The sequence below is a fragment of the Aspergillus steynii genome, assembly GCF_002849105.1.
Source record: "Aspergillus steynii IBT 23096 chromosome Unknown P170scaffold_1, whole genome shotgun sequence".
Classification (NCBI taxonomy): Eukaryota; Fungi; Ascomycota; class Eurotiomycetes; order Eurotiales; family Aspergillaceae; genus Aspergillus; species Aspergillus steynii.
The window spans coordinates 2,311,535-2,338,832 of record NW_020194398.1 but is presented as its reverse complement, the minus strand read 5'-3'; the positions used below and the strand labels follow the sequence as shown (position 1 = coordinate 2,338,832).

Sequence of the window (27,298 nt, the reverse complement as noted above, 5' to 3'; positions counted from 1 at the left end):
CGTATTCAATTACTGGTGCTTGAGTCATTCTGTTTATAATTTAGCATTGATCTGGAATAATTCGTATTATATATATACATCTACCTCGCTATCTCTCTGCCTCTCTCCCTTGTACTACCATCCCGTGCCGTGGGAACTGCGGAATGCCGGCCTGAGGCAGCCGGAGGGAGCCTCGTATAATCACGTGACACACGTGATGTCCATTGCCGGATGCGGTCTAGCGTGCGCAGGCCAAACGCGACGAAGCAGAAAAAGGCGGAAAGCTCGAGCGCGATCAACCGTCAGAGGCGCTTGGGCGGTCTTTCGTGCTTGCTGCATTTTCGCACGGTCGACACTTTCAGCATCGCATTCCCTTCCTTCCGGCCTGTTCCCCCCTCCAGCCTGTTCAAGTCCCCCAGTGGGTTGGTCGCCCTTTCATCCCATCCCGTCGAACGCCATCCAACCTTCCATCTATCAGTGTGTTCGCAGATTGAAGCTCTCTCGCCAGCGCTAGAAGGGACATGTTCCTGTCTACCTAACCAGCCAACATGTCCCCTCTCAGAGGCTATATCACATCCTACCCCCCACGGGTGCGCCAGTATGGGAACGCGCTTCTCACTCCCGTCAACCCACCTACTCAAGTTGGCCCTACGCCTCGCACGACGAAACGCGGAACCGCTGCCATCAATTATGCCGAAGATGGTTATGATGATGATGATTTCGAGGACAGCGAAGGTCCTCGGCGGCCCACTGGCCTGAGGAGTCTCCGCCGAGAAGAGTCAACGTTCGATAAAGTCCCCCTGGCGGAAAAGCTAGGGAAAGAGATCCATGCTCCCGTTGAGGTCCAAGGAGTGTTTCGCGATTGGATGATCAAGAGGATGCTACGGCCTGCGTATGTTCTGTTGCCCTGGGTCCGGAAGGCTGTTCTGCGGACACAGGTCTGGTTTTTCGCGAGCGAGTACTAACCCATCCTGTTTTGCCATCGTCTAGTTGCGCCGACCAGCTACAGATCCAAGCACAACTCCCGCTAACCCTCATACCAATCCGAATTGATCTGGAAGTACAGGCGCATCAGCCGTTGGAGCCGTTCGCCTTGCCGCGATCGGTCCTAGACCCTGGGATTAACCTCACGCTGCCTGGGTATAGACGACCTGAGCCGCTGCCCGCTTATCGCATCAAAGATACCTTTCTCTGGAACCTTCACGAAGCCCTCGCAACTCCGGAGGAGTTTGCCGTCGGGTTTGTCCGTGACATGGACCTTCCCAATCCGCAGGCGATGACCATGACCATCAGCGGCCAGATCCGCCAACAATTAGAAGAGTTTGCCGGGGTTGCGTTGCATCCACTTTTCCAGAGTACACAGCACAAGCCACCATCCGCCTCCCAGAATGGGCTGTCGCGAGAGGTGTCCATGACCCCGGCCCTAACGCACGCAGCCACCCCCGACAGCCGGGCCAATGCAGTGACGGTCACTAAAGAGCCCTTGATCAACGACAGCCTTCTCAACCCCGATGACGCGTATCGGTGCATGATTAATCTGAACATCAACTTGCAAAACAAGCTGTACACCGACAAGTTTGAATGGTCCCTGCTGCATCCTCCCGGGATGGCCGAGGAATTTGCCAAGATCACTTGCGCTGACTTGGGGTTGGGTGGAGAATGGGTTGGTGCCATCTCGCATGGCATATATGAGGCTGTCTTGAAACTCAAGAAAGAGGTTTGTGAGAGTGGCGGGCTCATCAGCGGCATGGGAGGATACGGAAACGAGATCGACAACCAAGCGGCGAATGGCGCCGAAGCCGGCTGGCGATATGATCCGGAAGGGCTCGGGGACGAATGGGAACCCAAGGTGGAAACGCTGTCCAAGGAAGAGATTGAAAAGCGTGAAGGTGACCGCGAGCGACAGATCCGCCGGTTACGGCGAGAGACGGCCCGGTTCTCATCTACCACCGGCATCACCCCGGAAGTTTCCCGACAGGGAAGCGGGGGCTATTTCGACGTGGATAGCGAGACCCCCCTGGGTCGAGGCGAGCGCAGCAAACGAAAACGACGCTTCCGCAGTATCAGTCCAGGCGCGAGGGGAGGCACCCCCGGCGGGCGAGGAACTCCAGACACCGGATCGGGGGCTGGCTATGGTGGCGGCGGTGGTACTCTGTCTGACTGGTATGTCTTTCTCTCTGTCTCTCCCTTCCACCATCACTACTCTGGAAGCGGAGTCACTGACCTTGTCTTTTCACCCGTTGTTCCAGGGAACGTCAGAACTGGCGATGCAGCAATTGTATGGTCTGGGGCACCGCAGTCTGGGCGGTCCGGGATGGCCCTGCCGGCCCAAGGGTAAGATCTCCTTCAGAGTCCCATCGGCTAGCATTGGATTCCCTCTAACATCGTTGTCTAGACATTGTGCCACAACTGCGGTCTTCTGTACGAACGAGACAAGGTTGCCCCGGAATGGTCGAGGGATTTGCACCGACATGATATCCCAATTGGCCGGTGACGACCGCAAATGTTTCGTCCTTGGGTAGAAGTGAGATCGAACCTGATGCACAGGGGTCAATTAGCTCTATTCTCATGAGTCGTCCCCGTTCCAGCTCGACCCAGTTCATGTACCTTTTTTTTTTTCAAACATGGCCATGATATTTCTAATGAATCCCTTATAGTCTCAATACTCGGCGTATTCGATGTGGTTTTTAATTTTATTTTTTGTTTCTTTTAATGTATTTCATTTCTCTTTTAAACCTTTCTGAGCACCTTCAATATGGAATGGAATGAACTGTCGATGGATTTATTTCTTTTTTTCTTGTTTTGGTGGAATCTTAAATCTTGCGGGTTTACATGTTTTGCTATGTCTGTTGTACACTGATAGCAATGATTGATGGGAGAGGCTTTCTGTTCTCTTTCCTCTCTTTTTTCCTTTCTTCCCCCCAAAGAATCTTTACATCTTTGACAAGGGAAATGTGACTAGATGTAGTGTAGAAGAGCTCAAATAAAGGCGCTGGGCAGCAATATCGAGCATATTACGGGTGATCATACCGAATAAAACCAGTGTAGGAGGCCCTCGGAATCGAAATACTGGCCGGGCAGACCTTACATCTCAGATTTGGTTTCCCCCCCTAACAAGTTGTACCCTGATGGGAGCGAACGAAAAATGGATGTAGCGATGAGATATTGAATTCTATTTAAAGGTTAAAATCACTTTCCTCCCCGGGGAGTCATCTGCATTAATGATAATAATAATGATGTGAGTGTGAAAGAGGATAGAAAGAAAGAGGAGAAAATAAAGAAGACAACATCGACTGATCATGGACAGATAGGTTTGCGTGCTTCCTTCCGGGCGAGACTTTAATCACATCGAGCAGTGTCGCTTGGACGAACCAGGGACCTCGGTTGGTTCCTACAATCCGGATGATTAGTGACTATGCTATGTGAGAGTTGGGGAGAGGGGGGAAGAAAGGGATATAAATTGCAGGCCGAGGGGTGAAAGAGAGAAGAAGGGTCAGGAGGGGGAACCAAGGAGAAAAGACATACGGACTGGGACCGTCTCTTTCTGGACGCTTCATCTCCCGGCGCGTGTCTCTTGCCGACAAGCGGGCGATTAGCCACCGAACCAGAGCAGATGATATTCCTGCTGCCCTCGATCTTGATGCCCGTGGTGACGTGGATCTCTACCGGGGTGGATGTCCGCGCCGCATTGAGGAGCCCGGTCCGATGCAGCGCCGTGAGAATTGAGGCAGTCATATCGGTGAGTCGTGTTTGGCGTTGACGCGGCGCCGCGTGCGCCGTGGCGTTTCCCGCGGAGGCAGAAGACGAAGGCGATGCGGCCTCGGCCGCAGAGGGAGGGAGGACGATAGAATTTCCATCCCCGCTGACGTTGATAGAGGCATCCACATATATTGCAAGAGGAGCTTGCCGATCCTCATCCCCAGCGAGCTCGCTCTCGATGTCCTCATGGATGGCATTGTGTTGGGCGGCTGACGAGTATGGCGGTGGAGGTGTCGGCCGCACATCGTTCCGATCGATGTTGGCTGCCGCTTCAGAGAGTTTGTGCGCGTGGTGAAGAAGGGAATCCGATGGAGGGAGCATTTTCGAAGGATCTGTGCGTCTATGGCTAAATAGGCTGTCAGGCTGTCGGCAGCCCCGGGAACCAGGAGTGGATGGCAAGATGAGAAGATGGCAAGTGGATTGACAGAGGTGCTATTTGTACTAGGCTACCGAGGCAAGGCAGGCATCGTCGAAACAATTGATCCACAGCCGGTCATAGAAGGGGTCTGTCTATAGATAGATACGGTTCAGCAGGACAAGGAATCGCGCATCAATAGGCTAACCACCAAGCGACAATAGGCCGATCAACCGACAACCTTGCCAACACGGCAGCCTCATTTATTCATAACCAAGGGGCTCCAGACAATAAGGGACCAATGCGAAGGGCGATGACGACGATGCCTTGCAACAATGCTGCCGGGCTTCTTATTGACGGCGATTGTTCTCGCCCGTCAATAGCGGAATAGGGTCACGTGGCCGGTCAATAGAAGGCGGCAAGCCCAACACCAATCCTGAGGGAGTACAAAAGAGAAAAGTCCAAGGGATAGATAAAAAAAAATAGGGGGTATCAAGCCAGACAATTGTTCAAGCCCAACGATCGCCATACGCCCAACTTTCATGAATCATGTCATCATTCATTGTCTCATTTTCCTTGGGTTCCTTCCCCCCCGGGCGAACAGGATCATCGCGCTCTAGATGGGTTCTACTGGTCAGGACACATCTCTCTTGTTCTCCACCGTACGCCAGGGGACTTACCTCTGTTGTTTGGTACATAAGCGTACTTATGATAGTCTGCCGAGACTGTGGCTCGTTCCTGCTCCGTGGCTTTCTGGTCATTTGGGTAGTATTTGCCCCCAGGGTGTAAAGACTGCAAAGTCTGGATATTAATTAGCGTAAACAATAGCCGGTATTAAGTAGCCGATTATACCAGCGTTCGTGCCACGCCAGTCGAAATCTGAATAAATCACGAACTGGTACTGACTTCGCGGAATTCGTCTCCTTCGACATGGACTTCGCGATCGCGAATACGGCGCATCAAAGCAAGGAAGTTGCTTTCTCGGAACTTCTGGCTTTGATCGTGGCTGACACTCTCTAATAAATGCCCTGCAGTCCTGGCAAGTTCGTCCGCATCGTTGACTTGTGCTTGTGTCCCATCGTTGTTGGTTTGGGGAATAGTATCCGATCCGATCCTTATGGCCTCTCGAGGCTCGTCTACGGCGGGCGTGTCTGACTGAGCAGCCCTGTTGGCCGACTCTTCCTTGTTTTCCTGGATGTCTTCGACATTCTGTGACATCATGTCGGCACTTGCCTGCTCGAACGCGGCTTCGAACGCAGATTCATCAAACGTTTCTGCGGGCGGCTGTTGGGTGGCCATGGACCCCGCAGCGGGAAAAGCGGTCGTGGGTGTTGTATGCAGGGGATAGCCCCGGGAAAATGAAGGTTGGTATCCTTGCGCAAATCGCTGATGCTGCTGCTGATGCGGCGTAGGGGGGCCTTGTTGCTGTTGGTTTAAGAACTCATTTTGCCAACCCTGTTGGGAAACGGCGGAAGGGCCGGCGCGTTGACCGAACGCATGCGATGGCCCCGAAAGCTGCAATCTTTGGAAGTCTGCTGCCCAATCCACATGGTCTGTGGAGTGGGGCACCAAACGATGCGGAGAATGGACACTGAAGGGACCTGGTGCATGCTGTAAGTTCGGAAGCGACGTGCCGGATGAATTGGACTCAAAAGCAGCAAACTCGGGGTCTAAAAGTCCTTGACTGGCGGCTTGTGAACGGAATCCCTGCAGAGGCAGAAGCATGAGTATGATAGCTTCTGGTTTGCTCGACAGTACGGATGGAATATCACCTGTGAATGTGGCTGTCGCGAAACCAGCCTATCCTGTTGGAGAGTCCGATCAACGGACGCATTTTTCTGGAAGTTTTGGAGAGCATTCGACGGACCACAGAGAGCGTCACTCATTATGGCGAGAAGATCACAGATCGGAAAACTGCAAGCCCCAAGTGGAAGAAAAGAGAGAGGGAAGGAAGAGAGGGAGAGAGGGAGAGAGAGCGAGGGAGGGAGCGAAAGGCGGATGGAGAGGAAGGCCGTGGGGCAAATCGACCGAAGCCGACCGAGGTCTGTCTCACGTGCCAGGCGTGACCCAACGTGACCGGCCGATAAGATAAGATTGCGCTAGCGAAACAGACAAGCTGGCGGTGTTTTGCCGTTGCCCGCTGCCCGTCTGTCTCCTCCTCTTCCACCACCATCCCACTCCATTGCACAAGAGCTACCTGGGATTGTGAACTGTTTTCTCTCCGCCTGTCAGCTTACACATTGTCGTCTGCAATCTTAATCCCAATATACTCCAAGCAGCTTTTAACAAGGCAAAAATGGTGCGACTCTCCTTTCCATTGCTTGTCAGCGCTGAGCCTTGGATTGTTAACGTTTCCCCTCGAGCTCAATAGGCGGCTGCTCAGGTCATCTCGAATTCTGGGCATGATGATATGATTGTATGTTTCTGGCCTTGCTTCGCTTTTGCGTCCGATGTGGCTTGCGCCCCAAATCATTGAATTAATCCCCTTATGCTGATTTGACCACCTGGTACAGCACGATGCCGGTCTGGATTATTACGGTCGAAGATTGGCCACATGCTCGTCGGATAAGACAATAAAGATATTCGAAATCGAAGGCGAGACGCATCGATTGATTGAAACTCTTAAAGGGTTAGCCTCATGCCGTCATACGTGCCTTGTCTCCAATCGCTGACCTTGAGTGAAACAGACACGAAGGTGCTGTGTGGTGTGTCGCATGGGTGCGCATTAACTTACCCTTTCTATCGGCTCGATGGCCTTTCTTTTGACGGCGCAAGTGTCAACTAATGCACTTCCTGTCGCGTTCTGCAGGCCCATCCCAAATTCGGCACAATCCTTGCCTCTTCTTCGTACGACGGAAAGGTGCTCATCTGGCGCGAGCAGCATCAAAACTCGACATCTCCTGTCGCTGGCAGCTCCTGGACCAAAGTTTTTGATTTCTCTCTTCATACTGCGTCGGTGAACATGGTCTCCTGGGCTCCCCACGAGAGCGGATGCCTGCTTGCGTGCGCTTCCTCGGATGGCCACGTCAGTGTTTTGGAGTTCCGTGATAACAGCTGGACTCACCAGATTTTCCACGCCCATGGCATGGGTGTGAATTCTATCAGCTGGGCCCCTGCGACATCTCCTGGCAGCCTCATCAGCTCCAACCCTGGACCTGGCCAGCAGCGGAGGTTTGTTACCGGCGGTAGTGATAATTTGCTCAAAATTTGGGACTACAGGTGCGTATATACCCCCCTCGGTCCTTTCTTTTCCCACCATCCCGCGTGCTAATGCATATCATTTGCAGTCCGGAAACCAAGAGTTATAACTTGACCCAGACTTTGGAGGGTCACTCCGACTGGGTCCGAGACGTCGCTTGGTCACCCAGCATACTGTCCAAATCCTACATCGCATCCGCTTCGCAAGACAAGACCGTTCGAATCTGGACTTCTGATGCGTCAAACCCGGGCCAGTGGACCAGTCAGCAACTTGAGTTTGACACCGTCCTCTGGAGGGTCAGCTGGAGCCCCAGCGGAAATATCCTCGCTGTAGGGGGAGGCGACAACAAGGTCAGCTTGTGGAAAGAAAACCTCAAGGGACAATGGGAGAAGGTAAAGGACATTGAGGAATAGACTTTTTTCCCGCTCCCCTTTTCTTTTGTTCCTTTTCTTTATTTCTCGAACTTGCTATGTATCTTCAAAACAGAAATCCTCTCCGCATGTTCTCCAAAAGTCTATGTTCATCATATGAATGGGCAGAAAAGGCTCATGTGTCGTATTTCAGAGCAAGTCGTGTTGTGTTCCTTACGAAAGAGGCTCCCACGACCACGGATGAAAGAGAAAACGGGCGTAGGGGGTCGAGATGGCGCCATGTCGGTAACCGGGCTAGCAAGTTCGTCGCTCTGGGGTTGGAAATCGCCACATTTTAGTCATGGTCGCACGATTAGTTAATGGGGAGACACAGTTCTATTATCATTATCGGCTGGCCGTCAAAGCATGACGTTTGGCTTCGTTATTCGGAAGTAATGAAATGTAAGTAACCTAATATTAGAAGAGACGAGCTGGCTATGTGGTAGGGCCTCGGCCGACAGTTGACAATTATATTTTATGTGGATATGTATAGAGCCATCACCCAGAATGACCTAGATTTTGCCTTGATGATCGAGGAGGATCCATTCGAAAGCAAGATATTGAGGTGGAATGAAATCAATCAGCCAGGGGCGGAAAGAGCTTGGTTAGCTCTCATGCTTCCGAGATGATAATGAGCAGATGTATATTCTACTGATCTATTGCGATTACTCTACTCATGAACAAGCACCTTGGAAGCCATTGGACCGGTTCAATCGGAAGAGGGTTCGATCATGATACTATGCATCTCACCTCGTCCGAGTGCTCTCGGCCCTTGAAAGGCCTTTGTCCAGCCCCCAGCCGGCAGCAAGGAGCCATTTGACCTCCTCGAGACTAAGACCATTGAGTTCGGGATAAATGAACCACACGCAAAACCAGCCAATAGTACAAATGGCTGCGTAAACCGCAAATGTCCAGCCAGGGGTGAGAATCTCCATCATAGGCAGAAAGGTAAGCCCGACGACGAAGTTTGACCCCCAGTTTGTCGCCGTGGCGAATGCAGACCCGAGCGAACGTACATTGAGAGGGAAGAGTTCGGATTGCTGCCAAGGCACATTGCCGAGCCCAAATGCGTAGGATGCCGTGTATACTGTAAAGCAAATGAGAATAATCATTGGTAGCAAGGAATCATCGCGGGCAGCGACGCTGCTTCCTGAGCTTTGTTGGAGATCGGACAGATTCGGCAGCTTCAGAGACGGGAACGTCAAGGCACAGACGACAAGAGAAACCCCCATGACGGGTATAGAATAGAGGAGGATGCGGCGCCGGCCAATTCTATCAATGAAGACGAATGCGAGCATTGTAAAAACAAAGTTGGTCATGGCCACTGAAAGTGCGGCGAGTGTTGGCGAAGAGAACGAAAGAATGGAAAAAATAGTGGCCGAAAAATACATAAGGCTGTTGAATCCGCATAGTTGTTGTAAGCCTTGCAGCATCGTTGCAATTGTTAAAGCCCTCCGGTTTCCAGGTGTGAGAAATAGGTCGCGAGTACGCTGGGTAATGTTTTGCATCCACCGCGTGCTATTTCGAGGTGCATCGTTGCAAATATCAAGCTCCTCCTCTTCTTCGGCTATTTCCCGTTGGATACCATGTAAAACTTGGTTCGCGACGCGCTCTCTGTGGGGATGACCCTGATATACCTTCATTAAAGAGCGTATAGCGCTGGCCTCAAGCCCTGCTTGCGCTGACCAGCGTGGAGTTTCTGGTAATACAAGTACGATTCCAAACTGTAGCACTGCCGGTACCATCCCAAGGCCGACAATCCAACGCCAGCCTCCAGGAGCAGATGAAAACAGCCAGCCCATGATATAAGCTATAACTTGGCCCCCGGTAATCAACAGGCAGAGAATCGTAACAAGTCGTCCCCGGGCACGCGGTGGTGCTAACTCAGATATGTACCTATGGAGGGGGGGAAATAATAATAAACGGTCAGAGAGTTCGTTGTCTTTCCGTATGGAAGCACGTTTCATTCCTCAAGATGAGTGTATACAAGGGTCCAAACTTACAACGGGGTCACCAAACTAGCACCGCCGACTGCCAAGCCGACAATGCTTCTCCCAACGATCATGCCCGATACTTCGCTTGTGACAGCCTGTAACAATGCACCGAGAGCGAAAAGTGCATCTGCAACCAGTATGACCCTCCGACGGCCGAGTTTATCAGCCATGATCCCGGCTATCGGGCTTGCAAGCAAGGCAAATAAGCTCGTGCAAGATGTTATCAGGCTTTTGTCCAACGTATGAAGGGGACGGCGAGAGAGATCAGAGCCGATTGACACGAGGGTAGATGAGATAACACCTGTACTATAACAATCCAAAAGAGTTAGCTGTCTGCGGAAAGCTCAAGCTCCGACGGGCGGTGGTGACACCTACTCATATCCAAACAAGAGCCCACTAATCCCCGCGGAGAATGTCAAGATCCAGATGAACCAGCCTCCCGAGTAGCCTGACTCCAAATCCTGTATTGGGATATCATCGTCATTTTCGTGTGGATGGTTAGCGACCGCATCGTTCGAGAGCAGGGGAGCATTTGCGTCAGATGGGTCATTTTCAGTCATGGCTTGAAGTTCCTCTTCTTGGATAGGCACATCTGCACTCATTCCATCCTTTTTTTTTTTCTATTGGAAGGATTATGGGGATGTGCGGCAGCTGGGTTCGGGAATACACCCGAAGAACAATAAAGAAAAGGTGTTGGAGATGGACAGAGTCGGATTCGGGGGGGAGACGACGGAGTAGATAGTTAACGTTAACTTAACTCAGTACGAAGTAGCTGGACCTTGGCAGTCCGTCCACGGGACCGGACCGGACCCACTTGACACCCACGTAACGTCGACTGCGTACATGGGAATTCCTCGGGATTTTACGACGGATGGCTAGCAAGGTGGTGATAAATAGGCAGGAGTAATAAAGGAGTGCTTCATTGGTGACTAGCCTGAGGGTTAGTACTAACAATACTAAGAATCTATGCCAGGTTAGTGAGCCACCGCAACACCAGCCTCATTGGCCTGCGAACTGATCATCTTCTTGTAGGCATTGACAGTGCCATCAAATTTGTGTACGGTGCCCTTATCACACACCCAAAGGCTGGTGCAGACATTTTGTAGCATTGTCACGTCGTGGGATACCATGACAACACCCCCTTCGAATTTCTGCAAAGCTTCGGACAACGCGTCCATACCTTCAATATCGAGGTGGTTGGACGGTTCGTCGAGAACGAGAATATGGGGGTTTGTTAATGACAAGCAAGCGAAGGCAACACGAGATTTTTGACCTCCGGAAAGGAGTTCCATTCGCTGGAGACCTGTCATGCCAGTGATACCGAACCTAATGGAAGGAACAATACGTTAGTTATCCGCCAACGAGGTGCCATAAGAATCAAGCAAGGGGGTCTCAAACGTACGCGCCCAGGTGTCTACGGTAGTCTTCATCCGTCTTTCCTGGGTATGTCTTCGCCATGAAGCTCACCGCGCTAGTGGTAAGATCCAACGCATCCACGTGATGCTGGGCGAAGAACCCGACTCGCAACCTAGCATGTTGGGAGATAAACCCAGACGTGGGTTGGAGCTGGCCCGTGAGGAGTTTCAACACGGTTGTCTTACCGGCACCGTTGGGTCCAACAATGCCTATGCGGGAGTCAAGCTGAACATCGAGGTCAACGTTTTTAAGAAGGGGTCGGTCCATGGTATATCCAAAGGCAACTTCGGACATCTGCACAATGGGTGGAGATAGGTTCTCGACTTCTGGGAACTTGAAATGAACCACATAATCGCTCTCCGGGGCTTCCAGCACGGGCATTTTCTCGAGCTTTTTGATTCTCGATTGTGCTTCGGACGATTTGGCCGCATTGTACCGAAATTTGTCAATGAACGCTGATCGGAGTTGTCAGTTCCCACGAAGGGGAAGATATCCCGTGGAAAAAAAAGGTGACGCACCTTGCAAATGGGCCCGTTCGGCCATCTGTTTCTCATATTCACGCTTCGCGTTTTTCTTCCTCTCCTCCTTCGTCGCATAGAAGGAATCTAGAGAAATTAGCTGGTGTCTCTCCGTACCATGACTACAGACAGCTCACCGAAGTTGGCACCCTTGTAGTAATCAAGTCTTTCCGAGTGCTGATGCATTATATCTGTAGCGACCTCGTTCAAGAAAGCGCGGTCGTGCGAAACCACCAACACGGTACTAGGATAAGACTGGAGGTAATTGGACAAGAACGTAATGGACGGAACATCCAACATGTTTGACGGTTCTGTACAGAATTAGGCGCCTCCTGCAAGGGTTAACGGGTGGGGGGAAACATACCATCCAGCAGAAGCAAGTCTGGCTCACAGAATAAAGCTCGAGCCAGAGCCAATCTCATCCGCCAACCACCAGAGAAGGTCTTCGTTGCAAACTGTTGTCTCTCGGCCGAGAAACCAAGACCGGCCAAGATACTGGCAGCACGAGACTCTGCTTTATCCGACTCCATCTCTGCAAGTTTGGAATGGATATCATTCAGAGTAATATCAAGGCCCTCTCTCTCATGATCAAGTCGGGCTGCATCTTTCGAGGTATCCGCCATTGAGGATCTTTCTGCTTCAAGGGAGGCTAGCTGCTTAGATATTTTCTGTGGGAAAGTTAATATGCATGCGCCAGCAGAATTCCTGTCAATGGGATACTGACTTCTTGATCGGCCAATAGGCGTTTGCGCCACACGTCGGCATCCAAGACGGCCTGAATGGCAGGGGTATCATCACCCGTAATCTAGATAGTTAAAGTCGACGTTCAGCGGTAACTCATTTGAGGGGGCGTGAGACGGGGCGTAAGCAACATACTTCTTGCTCGACGTGAAGAATCGAGATATGGCTAGGCACGGCCACCTCTCTGCGGCTCAACGCTCGCAAAAGGGTACTCTTACCAATACCGTTCTGACCCACGAGACCATACCGACGGCCATAGGCCAGAGTAAGAGAAGCATCGGTTAGAATACGATGGCCACCGACTGAAATATCGATACTGTCGACCTTGATATCCTTGCTCTTGGACTGTGAGTCGGCACCCAACTGGAGCGGATTGACAGCCATGAAGAACTCTTCGTAGGACATGGTACTGTCCGGTTGGTTCAGGAGACGTGACGACTCATAGTGCACGGTCTTCATTTGCTTCTTTTCCTGCTTGGCACGAATCTTACGTTCGGCCTTTTCCAGTTTTTTGCGGTCTACACGGGACTCGACCTTTCTAGAGTTGGCGGATTCCAAGTCCACGTTACCACCCGCCAGACCTAGAGTTGAGGAAATGTTCCTCTGGGAGCCAACGTTGATAGCCTGGTCCAGCTTTTTCGCAGTGAATGGCATCTGCCGGCGCTCCCCGTCGACGTCATCAGAAGCGCTCAGCGAGGAGATGAACTTCTCCACTAGGTTTCTGATAGAGCTTTCGTTCTGAGGGGAAAAATCCCCCGACGCGGACAGCAGAAGCTCCGTGACCAGATCAGCCGCTTCCGATACGGGGGATGGAGCAGTGGCATCCTCGACATAAGCCTTCGAGGCGTGGGTCAGATATCCCTATAATCAATCTGATCAACGCCATGGTCATTGTTACATGCATTTCAATCGCCTTGGCCCTTACCACCGAATACTCTGAGATCACATGGTCAAGACCTGGGATCTGTGACTGGAGCTCCGCCTCCATTTTTAGAGGCAGATGGCGGGGCTCTAATAGATCGAAGAACGGTTGAAGGAAGGGAATAGAGGCAATTGCAAAGGGATTGTTTAGCACGGGAGAAATTGTCCTACGATCCGTTGAGTGACCCGACTTCTCTGAGAGAGCTCAAGGCAGAGTCGCGGGTTTGTGGAGTCCGAGTGGTAAAAATGGATCGTGACCGGCGCCTGAATGCCTGAGGCTACCGGGCAGGCTACATCTCGCTGAGTAAGGCAGGGATCCATTTTGCCTGCCTCGACCGCCCTCGCCTGTTCTGTTCTGCCGAAGATTCTTTCCGATCGACACTAGTTTGTACTCCGTATAGTTAATAATACCGCTACGGACTGAGAAAGTTAGTCCGGAGAATTTAGATCCTGATCATTAGATCTATCAGACCAAGAATGCGGACCCGGCCGACAGAGGATCGCGAGCATCCCGCCAAATCATAGGCGAGGAGCTCATCGCTTGATTGCTTCTCCTTCGTCGTTCCCTACTGGAAGGTCGTAACCACCGCGCAAGAGGGCGAGAGAGGGAGGGGGTTAGATCGCAGGGTCGCGTGGGAGGGGCGGTGAACGGGGTTGAGCTTGGGATTGGGAGCCTTTTCCAAGGTTTCAGGATGGGACCGATTTGTGAAGTTGAGTGGCCAGGAATTGCGGCCACGTTCTCCTCCAAGAAATCAGATCGATCACTGGCGATCGCCGGTAGGTACTCCGGCTGTACATGTACATGTACCTACATGGCACCGCCCATCATCGTCCAGAGTAGATGTACATACATCTACCTACTCCGTACTCCGGAGCACGAGTCGATTCCGACGGGTGGCCAACCGTTGGCAACCAGTGGATAATCGGCATCCGCTCTTCTGTCGTCATTCTAGGACCCAAACCGGAGAATGGGAAGCTAATGACAAACTAAATTGGATAAACCATCCCAAAGCTTGGAAACTGGAGCATCCCGGCCGCTCCCTGGATGGCGGTTCCCTGGAACCAGCTATTGTCATCAATCATGACATGATCGAGGACGGCACATCACGGTCTGGATGGATATTGATTATTATTCCAGCGTACTCCGTCCGACGGAGTAAGCTGCGAGTTACCTAGGGTACCTGGTCAGCTTCTCAGCCAGCCCCGGTCGGAGACGCTTCCTATCAAGTGGGGATCGGGCCAGCCGCGTTTCAGCCAGCGCTTACGGAGTCGCTCAGACAGCCAGCTCCCCGATCGAACAGGATGGAATAATCCAATCGAGAGGGCCAGGGGTTTGCTCAAGGGATCATCCAAGGGGTCGGTCTTCATACTCCGGACGTGGTAAATACTACGCAGTAGTAGTGAACAGCGGAGAGGAAAGGGCTGGTGGTAAATAGCAAATAGTAATTAACCCCGGCACCCGTTCGGCAGTCCGATCCTCTCCATGGGATCGTGCACACTAAAACCAGGTAGGACAAAACCAATCTTGAAGGCTGGATTTTAAAGTGGGAGATTTCTGCTTCGTTCCTCCCTTTCATCCTCTCTCCCTTGTTCCAGAATCTACGGTTTCCGAAGGGAGGGGGATCACAATACTAATATTAATACTAAAAAGAAACAAAACAAAACAAAACAGAAATATAAAATAACCATCAGCATCACAAAGAGAGAGGGGAAAAAAATAAAAAATAAAAATAAAAAGATGCTTCCCTTAGTGTGCTCTGCCCGTAATTACCTCCACTATCTACACCGACCCTACCAACTGTCTCCGTACGTCCTCCGTCGGCGCGGTAGAAACTAGAAGCAAGAACAACGAAGGGACTTCTGTAGAAGACCTCCCTTATAGATCGAAGCGTAATCGAAGGTACTGCCCCTTGAGTGCCTCCCTCTCTCACACCTTACATCCGTCAAGTGCCCTTCAGGACCTCTGCACCTTGCGGTGGTGTGCTGGGGGATCCCACCCTCCTAGCGTGACCCATTCATTCCTCTCCAGTTAGTTTTTAGTCTGGTTTAGTTCCGACTCGAACCAGACGAACGTCGCCCGTGGGAGGGAACGAAAGTGGCCGCCGCGTCCCACTCGCTCGCTCTCCTCGCTCTCTCGCTGGCTGGCCTGGGTTGATCGATGACCTCGTCCTCTTATTTTTGTTATTATTGTTGTTTATTGTTGTCTTTCGGCTGCTTGCTCTGCATAGCGAACTCGCAGCAGCCAGCCAGTCTTCTCTTCGTCTGCGACGCTCTGTCCAAGCTGCAGTCGCCGTCGTAGTAGTCTTTTCTTCTTTTTCTTCTACATTTTGTAATTCTGTTCCCCGTCGTCTCTCCCTCTCCGGCCCTCGATCACATTCCTTTCGCTGTTCCCTTCCTTCGCTGTCCTCTACACACCCCCCCCCCCCCCATTTTCCCTCCCCCCTCACCTGCGATCCGACCATTATTTCTCGCAATTTCGCATCGCGCTTGTCAACGAAGACAAACCCACATCGCGCCCGTGCACTCTCTTCTTTGCTGTGCTTCGCTTGGCTTGTTCTCTGTCCTTGGTTCTTTCGCGAAGCATTATCCTCAGCACTTGCAAATCGCATCTATCTAGATGTGGCGAGCCAGCTGAACCTCCTCGTGCATGATAATGCAGATGGGATGTCAATTACCCGTATTATCGATGTTGCTAATCTGAGCTTCATGGTGCTTGTCATTACTCTCAGCGCCTTTAAAAAATGGAGCATGTCTCGACGGTGAGTCCACCTGATGACCGGGCCGGAGGAAGGGGGGGGGGATCGTTTGTTGGACCAATTTTGCTGCGCTCTGAGGGTGACTTTGGTTCTCTGCCGTGATAGTTCCTTGACTAACAAAGATTCCTCCTCAGCTATGTGCAGTTAGCACCGTTGGTATTGCAGCAACCGGCCTTGCTCTCGGTCGCGTCGATCGAGACCCCCCCAAGCCCGGTCGATTTCGGAAAAAACCCTCCCCTCTGCATAATCAATGCGCGCATACAATAGACTCGCCCGAATCTCCGTTATCTAATAATATACACCCGGGATCTCTTGCACCCGCAGTGGCGGCGGAAGATCCCTCCGAGAACCCCAAGGTTGGCCCCGGGAAAACAGATGGCGTCCCCAATGAAGACCACCCCGGATCTATAAATCCGCGACGAAAATCCTCTCTTGCAGGGCTCATTCTGCGTCGCCGTGGCCAAACTTTGTCGAATCCACCCCTGCGCATCTCAGAGGATCCCTCATCGGTCTCCCATAGCCGCCGGCCATCTTCGTCCTGGATACGACGCCTATCATTTCAACCTGAAAACCGTTCCTCATGCCAACCCCCTCATTCTCCGTCAATAAACGGTCCCGCAAGCCCTGGTCTTTGCCCGTCCAGCCAGCGTCGAGCGCCAAACAAACTTGTCAAGCGGCCTCCATCGCAGCACTCAGGTGCTAATCCTCTGCCCTCACAGGCCCCTCCCTCTCCATCTGCGTTTGGCCTGCGCAGACCAGCGACGAGCTATCAACGGCGCGAAAGTCGGGGGCATAAGGCGACTCATAGTCTGTGTTTCGAGCCCGGCTTGGCACTTGATTCTACAGGCCAGACTCCAGCTGGGGCTTTCCGACCATATTTAAACGCCGACCCTGCCGTGCAGCCTGACAGGCCGAATCGCCGGTTCTCGACTACCACAAAACCCAAGGACCAGGGCCTACGGCGATTAATCCCTCGCCTGGACGGCTTTCCGGTTCTTCTTCTGGCGACTTCTCTTACCAACAAGGAACCTGGACGGGATATTACCCCGGAAGAATCTGCCCCGATTTCACCGGTCGAGTTTCGCGATCCATTCAAACCGATTCACACTATCGCCCAAGAGCCAGAGACGCACTCCTCGGCAAAACCTAAAGGTCGTCAACTGTCACTGGCTGGCGAAGCAGATCCCAAGTCGCCAGCATCAAGTCCGCGAGTCGCAGACAGCCCGACATTTGATGATGGCCCTCTCGTGCAGCCCAAACGCAGAGCAATTTCTTCCCCGGTCCTTAACCTATCCAAATTGGAAGGAGCCCGCTTTCCTGTTCGACGATCCCTCGAGAGACGCAATATTACCGACCCAAACGTCTTCAATCGTTCCCACCATTCTTTCCGGGCGGAGGCCTTCAAGCCACCGACCTTGGGGATCATGGGTTCACGAAGAAAGACAGTCTCTCGCTCTCGTGCCGATACGGGTCAGTCCCAAGACATCGCACAATATCCGCTCCCATTAGATACGGTAGCTTTGTCCACTTTGACGGGCTCTGTACGTCAGCGTTCCAAACGACATTCAATCGCTGCCTCGGATCCCGCCTCAACGGTTATCGGATCTGACGATACCCGCATTTTCACATCGGGTGATGAAGACGACACGGACTTCTTGAGTGACACCGCCTTTGACTCCATTCGCACGCATATCACGACCCAAAGTACAGCCGGCATCTACGCGCCTCGTATCGAAACTATCTTTGACCAGAACACATCGCCCTACTGCATAGATGCTGAATCTATTAAGCCTAGTCATCCGGATCAAACCAGCAGTCGCGATCCCCGAGTCATAAAAAGCGGTTCCCATGACCCTGATGGCGATGCTACTTCGGTTCGCTTCTCCGCTCCAGGAGCCCAAGAGGTCAACTGCCTAGGAGATGGAGATAGCAAGCTTTCCTTCCCATCCGATCTCACCGACGATGAGGATGCTCTCAGCCTTGTCGCAGCGTTGCCCGGGGAGGTGGGAGAGCAGATACCACAGTGTGGTAATTTTCCGGCTGAGAAAAGTCCAGCGTTCCCTCTACGCATCGCCGGATCAAATGGGCGGGGTTTAACCCATGATTCTCTAGAATCTTATCCCAAAGTAAACATATTTGACTGGTCAGAACAGCCAAGAAACGATCGCGAAGCGCAAGGGTCCGATGGACGACCACGGACTGTTCATGGCAAACACGGGCCTGAAGCCCGGGGAAGCCGCCCGCCCGGGCGAAAGCCACCAAACACACTGCATTTGCGAAGTCAAAGTGTTCCCGTGTCCAGAGACCCCCCAACGTCTAACGAGTCCCGCCAAACCTCGGGCAAGTTTGGAACTTGGGGCTTGGGGAGCAAAGGAGTAAGTGAGGACTGGGATAGCGACTTTGAATTTGAAGATGCGGATGAGAACATCGCCGGCGAGAGTATCAAGCCTCATCGGGATCCCGGTGTCCCGCAGCGTGGTATGATGGTGCCCCAGGCGATAATGGACCGGCAAGCGAGCCTCCATGGGCAATTCGGACAGGTGCAAGAGTTGACCTTGTTGGTTGAGGAACTGAAGCGCCTTCGACACCAGGCTAGCTTTCTCGGTATCGTTCGTGGCCCGTCAAGCGAGCTATGGAAGGAAGCCGAGGGTATAGTCGACCTGGCCACACTTGACGATGAAGATACTAGCCATTCTCCTCCCGGCTCACCGTCTTCTCTTACCTTCAGCTTTGATGATTCTGAGGGCGAGTCTTCAACTAATGACACCTTCAAGCGCGCCAGTGGGGAGTCCTGGCAGCCTTCGTTTTCAGAGCACTCGACCTCTATTCATTCCAACGGGGCGGATGAAAGGGAAATATCTACCAAGGCCAACTCCGTGTTAGACTTGATCTACCGACAACGAGTGTCCCCTGATCCGGCTTTGAACGAAAGTCAGTTACCCAAGTCTAAAAAACTCCCCTTCGACACACGGTCTCTCCGCGATCTGGTAATCCGCGCCGGCGTTGTGACTCGCGCTCTGAAAGAAGTAATCCGCAAAGCAGAAGGGGTTGCCGTCGACCCCAGCGAGAACATACACACGCCCAATCCGCCATTCAGTCGGATTTTCAATAAACCCTCAAGCGAACATTTGTCGAACTTTAGAACTCGCTGTGCTGCTTGAGGTTGCCCCGCTCTCCGAAATCTAACCCCAAACTCATGATGTTGCCATTCATGTCATACTTCGTTTCTCTTGATGTATTCTAGATTCACCTAATCACCCTGCACTGGCTAGGTAGTGTCAGGGTGTACGAGGTTACCCGAGAAACAAAAAGCCCACGCTTCATGGACTTCCCTCCTTTTTTTTTCTTCTTCTTCAGCGCATATTTCTTGTCTATTTCTTTATTGTCATGGTTGGGAAGCTGTTGCTAATGAATCTGGTTTTCAGAAAAACTTCTTTTGTACAGGTGTGATTGTTGGTGTAATTTTTTTTTCTTCCATGACTTGTGTTGCATACCTTGGCGGTTCTTGTGTGAGCATTACAGTGTTGGCGATTCTCGTCTTTTTCTTTCGCCTGTGTTTGCCAATCATATCCTCCCTTACTTTCCTTTGTACTCGACTGATGGGTCAAGGTATAGCCGTGCATTTCTATCTTGCATTAAAAGACAACGGTATGGGATAATGGCGTGCATTACATCATAATTGATGAGTCTATCGATATGACTTTTAGGACCACTGATGCATAGAGGAGACTAATATGATAAGAGAATATTAATTGCTCATAAGGTCAACCGTCTTCCCTCCCTTGGTTGGCAGGTTCTTCCCCTCTAGACCAGGACTATCATGATCAGGCATGATATGATGAATGGTGTCGTGGGGCACTGATAAACTTAAAGGCAGGAAAGGAGCATCGAGAGGTGGGCTAGACCGACCAGACCCCATGACTAGCGACTTGTGTATTTCCCAAGGCTTGTTCCTTGCGTTCTAGGGGATGCTTGTGTAAAAAGCGACATGTCTTGTCGTGAATTTTGCTGGGTGCTCAATTATTCCTCCGTAATCGAACACGGGCGGGACTCGGGCCACATGGCAAAAGAAACAGTCTGTAGTTATATATGCGTGCATATATATATCTACTTGTGTATATGTATATAAATGTGTGTGTGTGGGTGTGGTGGGAGCTTTCGAACCCTTCTCACAACCAGGGTCTTACCCCCTTGCCGTTGGGTGAACCCTAAGCCAAGGCATCCATCACGATGCAGAGAACAACAAGTTGTCCGTCTCCCTACCTACGCTACGCTGTTATACAGGGTTAACAGTTCAACAGATAGGTACCTGGTGTCGGTGGAGACCACCCCACCCACTACCGAGTAGTCAGACATGGCAGGTGGAGCGGGAGGCGGCAGCGGAATTGCTGGTTGGATGGGGGCCATGCGGGTTCCTGACGCTAGAAAGTATCGGCGCCCCACCTGCTGTGCCTGGTTTTTTTATTCAGGGGAATTACTTTACGGAGTACGCAGTATTTCCACCGTCTCCACGCCTTGCTTTTCGATAAGTAATCTTATTTATTTTCTGTCTGTTACGCCCCCCCTCACATGCATTGGGGATATGGTACCTGATGGGCCTTGTAGGTATTCCGTCCCCTTGGACGCCCTGGCTCTTGTCCGGATCTTGCAACAACAATAAGCCCTTTGCCAGTTTTGAGCTCACTCGAGGGCCAAAGAGAAAGAGTTGCCCGTATTCGTATACTGTCATGGACCGAGTGGAGTGAAATATTCACAACCCTTGACTTAGATTAATACGAGTCGCTGTAGTGTTGGGAGATTGTCCGGCGTGTTTATTGGAAGGGTCCAAAATCATGTTACCAACGACCCTGGGTCGGAGAGAGCTCATTTCAATGATTTCATACAGTATTCATGAGTATCGACTAGGTAGAAAAGATTATTTCAACAACACAGCCCGGGCCGCTTAAACCAGTGTAGGTAAGTATCTGCCGCGCCATACTCCTTACCACTTAGTGGGAGCTCCTGCTAACTCCATCCTCAGATCCTCTCATCCTATCTATTACTCCCGTACTGTATGCCCCCAATCTAGGCTTGTCAGGCCTCCCCACATCAAGTTACAAACATAACAGACCATCTAGACCGCCAAACCACTAAACCGCTTGCTTATGTAGTACAGTTCCGTCTAGTTACTCCATCCTTCTCCTCTCCCTCTCTCCCCTTCTCTTTCTCCCCCCCCCCCCCAAAATTGTCTCTCCTTTTTTTTTTTTATTTATTTCATCACCACACCACCTTTCCTTCCTTTTTGCTTGTTTTCCCCCTTTCCGGCATCTGTTGTTTCTTTCTTTTGCTTTTTAGTTATCTTTCAATTCTATCTTTATAGATTTTTTTTTTCTTTCCTTCTTTTTTAAGGCCAAGCCGCTGCCATTCATTAGGGGAACCCAAGCTTATATTCATTCTTTCAATTCGCAAGACCACACATACCAACACACTTCTATCATTTCTCAACCAGCAGCCGTCACTCTTTGATTGAATCGATCAAGTCATAAGATATTCAGCTAATAATCTCCCGAAATAACTTGATAGCATCCTGTTCTCATTTTAAATGATCCTCAGGTAGCAAGATTCAGGGGTTCTGGTTTTCCTTCCTATCCGATTTCCCTAGCAAATTCCGTGTCCATCATAGACAAGCTGCTTGGTTATCCTTGGTGTCTCCGACTCGCGATTCATTCGTAATCACAAGTCAGGATGACCATGCACCACCATCACCATCAGCAACTGCCACGCCATGGCATGCATATGGTCCGCCGCCCGGGCGCGATCCCTCACCACCGACAACCGCATTTCCTGAACTCCGAGCTCCCAACCCTGGTAAAAAGGGAACCATTGCCTTCCACAGAAACCGAGAGTTCGAGTACACAGACCTGTGGATCGGGTGACAAATGCGAAAAGCCCACGAGCACGACTACAACCACTACGTTACCCGTGGTCCTGGGAGCAGTGTATGTTGCAGAATACTTCGCCTGCTTGTTCCCGCCTTCTTCTACTCCGCCGCGGCTGACCACCTTGCAGAGTTCCCATTGTGTGTGCCATACTGGTTCTTATCTATCTCCACCGCCGCAACGTGAAGAAGCTCAGGAGTGAAGATGCCAACGACAAGCATAAATCCCTCGACTTTGGATTGGATCTAGAGCCTACCGCGGGCGGAAAGCCCATGCGGCAGACAGAGAAACTCGATGGAAATTATAACCATGCGAAAGGAGTGTCTATGGATATTGGGCCCAGTCCATATCTGCTTCCCCCGGGTCTCCAAGGCTCCAGAGAGTCTCTCCACTCTATATCAAGAACAATTGGTGGGGCCGACGACAAGTACCGCTCTGCCACCTCGTATGCACCAGGTGACAGTGTCTGTGTCCGATCGCACCAAAGGGCCTTGCAAGACGATGCATCAAGCTTCGCAGGCTCGACCAACAAAGCTGTCCTGGGTGAGGACATGAACCAAGGGTTGCTCCGAAACGCCCAGCGAATGTCCCGTTCTTCTCCACCACTATACAATTCCCCCCCTGCCGACCACGGCCCAATTGGTAGTGATCACCCCGAACACGAGCTTGGCTTCCAGTTGAACCTGCCGAGGAGCCCGAGTCCCGTCCTGATACCCGGTGCCCCTACAATCAATGAGCCGACTGCCATTGGCTCGCATCCAGACCGGACTGAGGATACCAGCGCAATGAAGCCTTCTGTCCCGGCCGTCAATATCCACGGAGTAGCGGACACTCCGGAGCATGACGGTGGATCCGACCCCTCGGCTTCGAATGTGCTCTCTGAGGACGTGGCCCGCTCTCAGCGACTCAGCGTGGACCCTCGTCGGGATACTCGCCGGATGACCCTCGGCCTTCGTCCTTTGCCGCCTGAGGATCCGTCGGACAATCCCGAACAGCGTGCCAACCGGATCCGGTCTTTCTACAAGGAATACTTCGACGAGAGCAAAACGGGCAGGGAGACGTACTATGAAGGCTACGGCCCGGAAATGTACCACGACGACAGCTACATGTATGATCCCGCATATGGAGGTTACGATGCGGTTCCTGCGCCGTTTGCGGAGCCGGTGACTCGTCGTGCTATGACCCCACCGCCACGCGCACCTCCAAGGTTCCAAGGAGCAAGCAGACATATGGCATCGGGCTCGGTCAGCGGTTTCAGTGAACGTTTTCAATCCCCGGGCCCTCGGGCCTTTTCTTCTGCGTCTGGCCGGATGCCCGGTCCTCGAGCACCACGCAAGCCCGCTCCCCCCCCGTCACCGCTTCAGATTTTGCCTACCCCTCACATGTTAAACGACGATTCCATTATGGGAGCCATCGAATGGGCACCGGGCAAGAACTTCAGGGATCAGAGGGATGGTCGATCGGAGACTCCCCTAGGTGGATTGCGGCCTTTTAGCCCCGGTGCACGCGCTCACACCCCGCTGGTTTCAGCTTTCAACGAGCTCTCAGCAATGCCAAGCCCGTAAGTGTTGGAAGGCGATTTTAAGAAAGACAGGATGAAACTAACGAATTGACCATTAGGCACGCGTTGCGTAAATCGGGAGCATATGACAATTTGGACTTTGCTCCCCCGCCTCGCTTTAAGAATACCGAGACTGCAAGCGACGCTGGCAGCATCCGTAGCAACGGGACCGGAATTTCTGGCGCTCATTTGCATAACATTCGCACTGGTGCGTACCGCATCAGCCGTCTACCCGCGGATACTGTAGGTACGAAGGATGACTTGAGGTCGAACCTTCGTCCGACCTGGGATATGCGGCAGTAAATATAAGTGTATCCATTTGCATTCCACTTCAATTCTTGATGTAATGATTGTTTTCTGTCCCCATATTTGTGGTCTCTGAACACCACATTACGATTCATCTTTTTTTTTTTTTATGTTTTTATCTCACATGCTGGCACTCCATTGAAGGAAGCTGGGTCAAAGCAGCACTGTTTTTTTGTATCTCGATGTTGCGGAGTTTCTATGCACATAACTGGTCGGGGGGTGTCTTTTTTTTTTTTTTTTTTCTGTTCTTTTTTCTTTTGACTTTGGATGAATTGAGACATATCGAATGATTTCTTGAGTTGAAGGTGACCGTGTTTCAATGAGTCTCAATACATTTGGCAACCCTTAACCTGTTGATTCCATACCTTTTCAACGGCTCCGTCGCGAGGACACTGGAGCAGAAGTACTTAGTCACCGATTAATTTTAGAAACCGAGGGCGGACGGAGTATTATTATGCTCGGTCTCCACCCGGAGGAATCTCCCTGACGATGTATTCCGTTGCGACGTACTCCGTACGCAGTACTCCGGAGACCTCTACGCTACCCACTTGGTAAGCTGGAAGGGTGAAATATTGGCAAATGCAGGCCGAAGATCGCCTACGAGATCTACATTATCTACCAGGTGATTTCCTGATCTCCTACCTGGACACGGTGCTGTTTACAGAAGCCCTACCCAAGATTATTGGTGGCAAATTCACCCAGCCGGGTTTCTGGTACCGAATTCTGCCTTCCCACGGAAGCGGTGGAATTTCCTCGAATTACGGCGGTGCCCGGGACGGGTACCGTACCGTATTTTAGGTGGAGGTATGTACCTACTAAGTACACTACCTACGCAGTACCTACGGAGTAGGTACCTGGTACTACTCGTAGGTACCGGCAGATTACGGCGACGGATACCTACCTTACGGTACCCATGTACCGGTACCTGATACGGGACCAGACCAGGGAACCGCCGGACGTGGTAAGTTTCTTGCCGTTTGCACTCCCCCCTTTCCCTCTCCGTAATACCCAACTCCGTATGATACTGTGGGATTCCACTCCCGCTTTCTCTTTCTCGCTTCCCTTCTCTTCTTCCTCGGACCCATCCCCCTTCCATCCTTATCATCCGAGATTGCGCTCCTAATCCTGGAATCGTGTATTCGGTTTGTCTCATGGCATCCTCTCTGGTTGGCGCAAGTGGCTTCTTGATCGATCGGTCCCGATAGATAGATGGTTTTCTTGACCTCTTGAACCGATTTGTTGTTCTCTCCCCCCCCTCCCCCCCTGACTCTTATCCATACGCCGACCCTCGTCAAACGGGTTTCTTTCTACGCGCCTAATCCCGCCGCTTCGACTGGAATGTTTCGGTGGTACTCTCCTTTGCGCGCAATCTTTACAACAATCGACTCTGGCTCTCTCGGACCTTTGAAGGCCTGAGGAACGCTCGTCCCTCGCTCAGTCCACTTTAATCAACATTCCCGCTCCAGCCGCACCGTTCTGCGTTAGGAGAACGTAGCGGACCCGTTTCTACTTAATTGCACCATCTCTGCTGCAGCGCTTTTGCCTGCCACGCACTGGAAGCGTTCACGAGGCATTCGTAGTTGCCGGGACCAGTGAGTACCGGGCCAATCGTTCGTGATGTCACAATCATCAGGTATAGTCACAATCCATGCATGCGTTGATCTAGATTCTCGAATCGTTCCCCTTTCCCCTGGAGGCTAAAATGTTTTCTAGTAGCAGTCCCGGCGCCCACGACAAACAACAACAATGATGCCCCCACGCCGACACAAGCGGAGACCACGTCTGCGCCGCCCGCTGAAACATCTACGACATCGGAGCTAACAACCTCTTCAACCTCCACCTCGTCCAGTTCGTCGAGCTCGTCGACTTCCTCAAGCTCATCGAGCTCTACTACCACCCAGCCTCAACCGACAACCACTAGCGACGCCCCTACTACATCATCCGCTCCTGAAACTTCTACCAGCACGACCGAGGATTCCACGACCTCCCCCGTCGTCACCTCGATAATCACGCAGTCACCTACCGACGGGACCACGGGACCACGCACTCTGACAATCACGTCAACTGCCACCTCTCTCCCAACCCTCTCCACCGGGGACTCAGCGGGCAGTGCCTCGGCCACGGGCGCGTCATCCGCTACAGCATCGGCTACCAGTACGGCTGCAGGCGCAGCCGGGGGCTCTGGGCTTTCGGCTGGTGGCACAATAGCTGTTGCTGTCGTTGTGCCCGTTGTTTCCGTTGCTCTGATCATTCTTGCCGCGTTGTACTTCTGGAGGAAATGGAAGGCGAAGAAGGCGGCCGAAGAAGAACGACGGAAGGAGGTGGAGGAATACGGATTCAATCCGAACAATGATCCGACGCTTCCTCCTGTTATGGGCGGCAGTGCCTACGAGCCCAAGGACGATACTTCTGGATACAGAGGCTGGGGGACGACTTCTGCGGGTCGCAAGGCGTCGACAAATCTTTCTAGCAGTGCCGGAGTTGGGCTCGCCATGTCTGAAGCCGGAAGCGCGCCTGGTTACCACCATGCCGCTACCCCGAGTGACGGCACTATCCAATACTCCGAAGGGCAGGCCGCTGCAGAGACTGAGCCAATCGGGGTCCTAGGCGCAGCTCCGGTCGCAGCAGCCAATACCCGCAATGCGGACATTCATCGAGGCCCCTCGAACGCCTCGTCAGCGTATTCTGCGGCAAACCGGTCAGAGGCCTCGGAAGAGAGTCATATGTCTGCAGCCCGTCACAACAGCGCCTTTTACGATGACAACCCGTATTACAATGACATGCAACCGCAATATGGGGCGTACGGTGATGGTCCTTACAGCGGCAACCAACCCGTAATCCGCGATGTCCAGGCACGGCGCAATACGCGAATCGAGAACCCGGCTGTGTTCCCCCGGCAAGGAAACGCCGGTATCGCCCAGAACTTCTAAGCAAACCCGAGCGATCCGGCTTTATGTTCAGGATTATCGCAGCGAAAGGCGGCCGTGGGGGTTGTCGCCTGCCCGGAACCAAGTCCATCGTGTTTGCTGCAAATTCTCGCGAAACTCAAGCTACGTTCTCGCTCAGGTTGACTGAGCGTAGGTGGCTAGGTTCCCTCTTTGACATTCCTCAATACTATCGTTCACCCAACCAACACGCCCCCTTTTCTCCCTCTTTTGATTTTTCTTTCCTCTTCTTTTTTTCTTTTTCTTCCTTTTCTTTACCCCCTTTGACTGATGTGACTTCCCATTGTGACTGCTTGATCGAGAGTTCTCGTGATCTATTTCCTTAGTATTGTATATTCTGTTGCGCGTCGTTCGGTACCTTGATATATCCCCCACTTTCTTTCGATTTTCTCTGGATTCTTTTCGTTTCCGATGTTTCGCCTGTACATTGACGAGGCTTCTGGCGTGCCCATGGCATGTGGGAAGTGATCATTATTATTATTTATTTTCTGACCGATTTGTTCCATGAATGGTCCGTTGC

General features: G+C 52.0%; 10 protein-coding genes across 10 annotated transcripts; 5 read left to right on the top strand and 5 right to left on the bottom strand.

Moving 5' to 3' along the window:
• The first annotated feature begins 288 nt into the window (after positions 1–288).
• P170DRAFT_397658 (putative RSC complex subunit Sfh1) lies at positions 289–2,873 on the top strand. The gene is made up of 4 exons (XM_024846189.1): positions 289–871; positions 970–2,142; positions 2,229–2,313; positions 2,375–2,873. Exons 1-4 carry the CDS (start codon positions 528–530, stop codon positions 2,471–2,473), a joined length of 1,701 nt encoding a protein of 566 aa, XP_024709636.1. The 5' UTR covers positions 289–527; the 3' UTR covers positions 2,474–2,873.
• Positions 2,874–3,322: 449 nt separating this feature from the next.
• On the bottom strand, positions 3,323–4,059 carry P170DRAFT_421066 (uncharacterized protein; the record flags this gene model as incomplete). The annotated part of the gene is made up of 2 exons (XM_024847339.1): positions 3,323–3,370; positions 3,505–4,059. 2 exons carry the CDS (start codon positions 4,057–4,059, stop codon positions 3,323–3,325), a joined length of 603 nt encoding a protein of 200 aa, XP_024709635.1.
• A 661-nt stretch (positions 4,060–4,720) lies between these two features.
• On the bottom strand, positions 4,721–5,979 carry pex20 (the record flags this gene model as incomplete). Its single annotated transcript, XM_024843496.1, has 3 exons — positions 4,721–4,894; positions 5,000–5,800; positions 5,866–5,979. The coding sequence occupies 3 exons, from the start codon at positions 5,977–5,979 to the stop codon at positions 4,721–4,723; spliced, it is 1,089 nt and encodes a 362-aa protein (XP_024709634.1).
• A 253-nt stretch (positions 5,980–6,232) lies between these two features.
• On the top strand, positions 6,233–8,068 carry sec13 (GTPase-activating protein SEC13). Its single transcript, XM_024848158.1, has 6 exons — positions 6,233–6,392; positions 6,465–6,509; positions 6,607–6,722; positions 6,781–6,811; positions 6,903–7,312; positions 7,381–8,068. Exons 1-6 carry the CDS (start codon positions 6,390–6,392, stop codon positions 7,703–7,705), a joined length of 930 nt encoding a protein of 309 aa, XP_024709633.1. The 5' UTR covers positions 6,233–6,389; the 3' UTR covers positions 7,706–8,068.
• Positions 8,069–8,336: 268 nt separating this feature from the next.
• P170DRAFT_431960 (putative MFS myo-inositol transporter) lies at positions 8,337–10,422 on the bottom strand. Its single transcript, XM_024848157.1, has 3 exons — positions 10,072–10,422; positions 9,706–10,002; positions 8,337–9,598 (listed from the first exon to the last, which is right to left on the bottom strand). The coding sequence occupies exons 1-3, from the start codon at positions 10,296–10,298 to the stop codon at positions 8,449–8,451; spliced, it is 1,674 nt and encodes a 557-aa protein (XP_024709632.1). The 5' UTR covers positions 10,299–10,422; the 3' UTR covers positions 8,337–8,448.
• A 174-nt stretch (positions 10,423–10,596) lies between these two features.
• On the bottom strand, positions 10,597–13,548 carry P170DRAFT_452112 (putative AAA family ATPase GCN20). The gene is made up of 8 exons (XM_024851246.1): positions 13,297–13,548; positions 12,507–13,232; positions 12,355–12,435; positions 11,995–12,298; positions 11,768–11,941; positions 11,631–11,717; positions 11,099–11,567; positions 10,597–11,022 (listed from the first exon to the last, which is right to left on the bottom strand). Exons 1-8 carry the CDS (start codon positions 13,357–13,359, stop codon positions 10,671–10,673), a joined length of 2,256 nt encoding a protein of 751 aa, XP_024709631.1. The 5' UTR covers positions 13,360–13,548; the 3' UTR covers positions 10,597–10,670.
• A 1,551-nt stretch (positions 13,549–15,099) lies between these two features.
• P170DRAFT_14245 (uncharacterized protein) lies at positions 15,100–16,098 on the bottom strand. Its single transcript, XM_024842478.1, has one exon. It carries the CDS (start codon positions 15,899–15,901, stop codon positions 15,329–15,331), a length of 573 nt encoding a protein of 190 aa, XP_024709630.1. The 5' UTR covers positions 15,902–16,098; the 3' UTR covers positions 15,100–15,328.
• On the top strand, positions 15,723–19,200 carry P170DRAFT_373260 (uncharacterized protein; the record flags this gene model as incomplete). The annotated part of the gene is made up of 2 exons (XM_024845236.1): positions 15,723–16,051; positions 16,183–19,200. Coding segments are annotated over exons 1-2 (3,036 nt in total), but the record flags the coding sequence as incomplete, so codon positions are not given.
• A 2,086-nt stretch (positions 19,201–21,286) lies between these two features.
• On the top strand, positions 21,287–23,857 carry P170DRAFT_431957 (uncharacterized protein). Its single transcript, XM_024848156.1, has 3 exons — positions 21,287–22,026; positions 22,097–23,527; positions 23,587–23,857. The coding sequence occupies exons 1-3, from the start codon at positions 21,773–21,775 to the stop codon at positions 23,828–23,830; spliced, it is 1,929 nt and encodes a 642-aa protein (XP_024709628.1). The 5' UTR covers positions 21,287–21,772; the 3' UTR covers positions 23,831–23,857.
• Positions 23,858–24,746: 889 nt separating this feature from the next.
• Positions 24,747–26,763, top strand: P170DRAFT_442440 (uncharacterized protein; the record flags this gene model as incomplete). Its single annotated transcript, XM_024850463.1, has 2 exons — positions 24,747–24,794; positions 25,651–26,763. The coding sequence occupies 2 exons, from the start codon at positions 24,747–24,749 to the stop codon at positions 26,761–26,763; spliced, it is 1,161 nt and encodes a 386-aa protein (XP_024709627.1).
• Between the last annotated feature and the right edge of the window lie 535 nt (positions 26,764–27,298).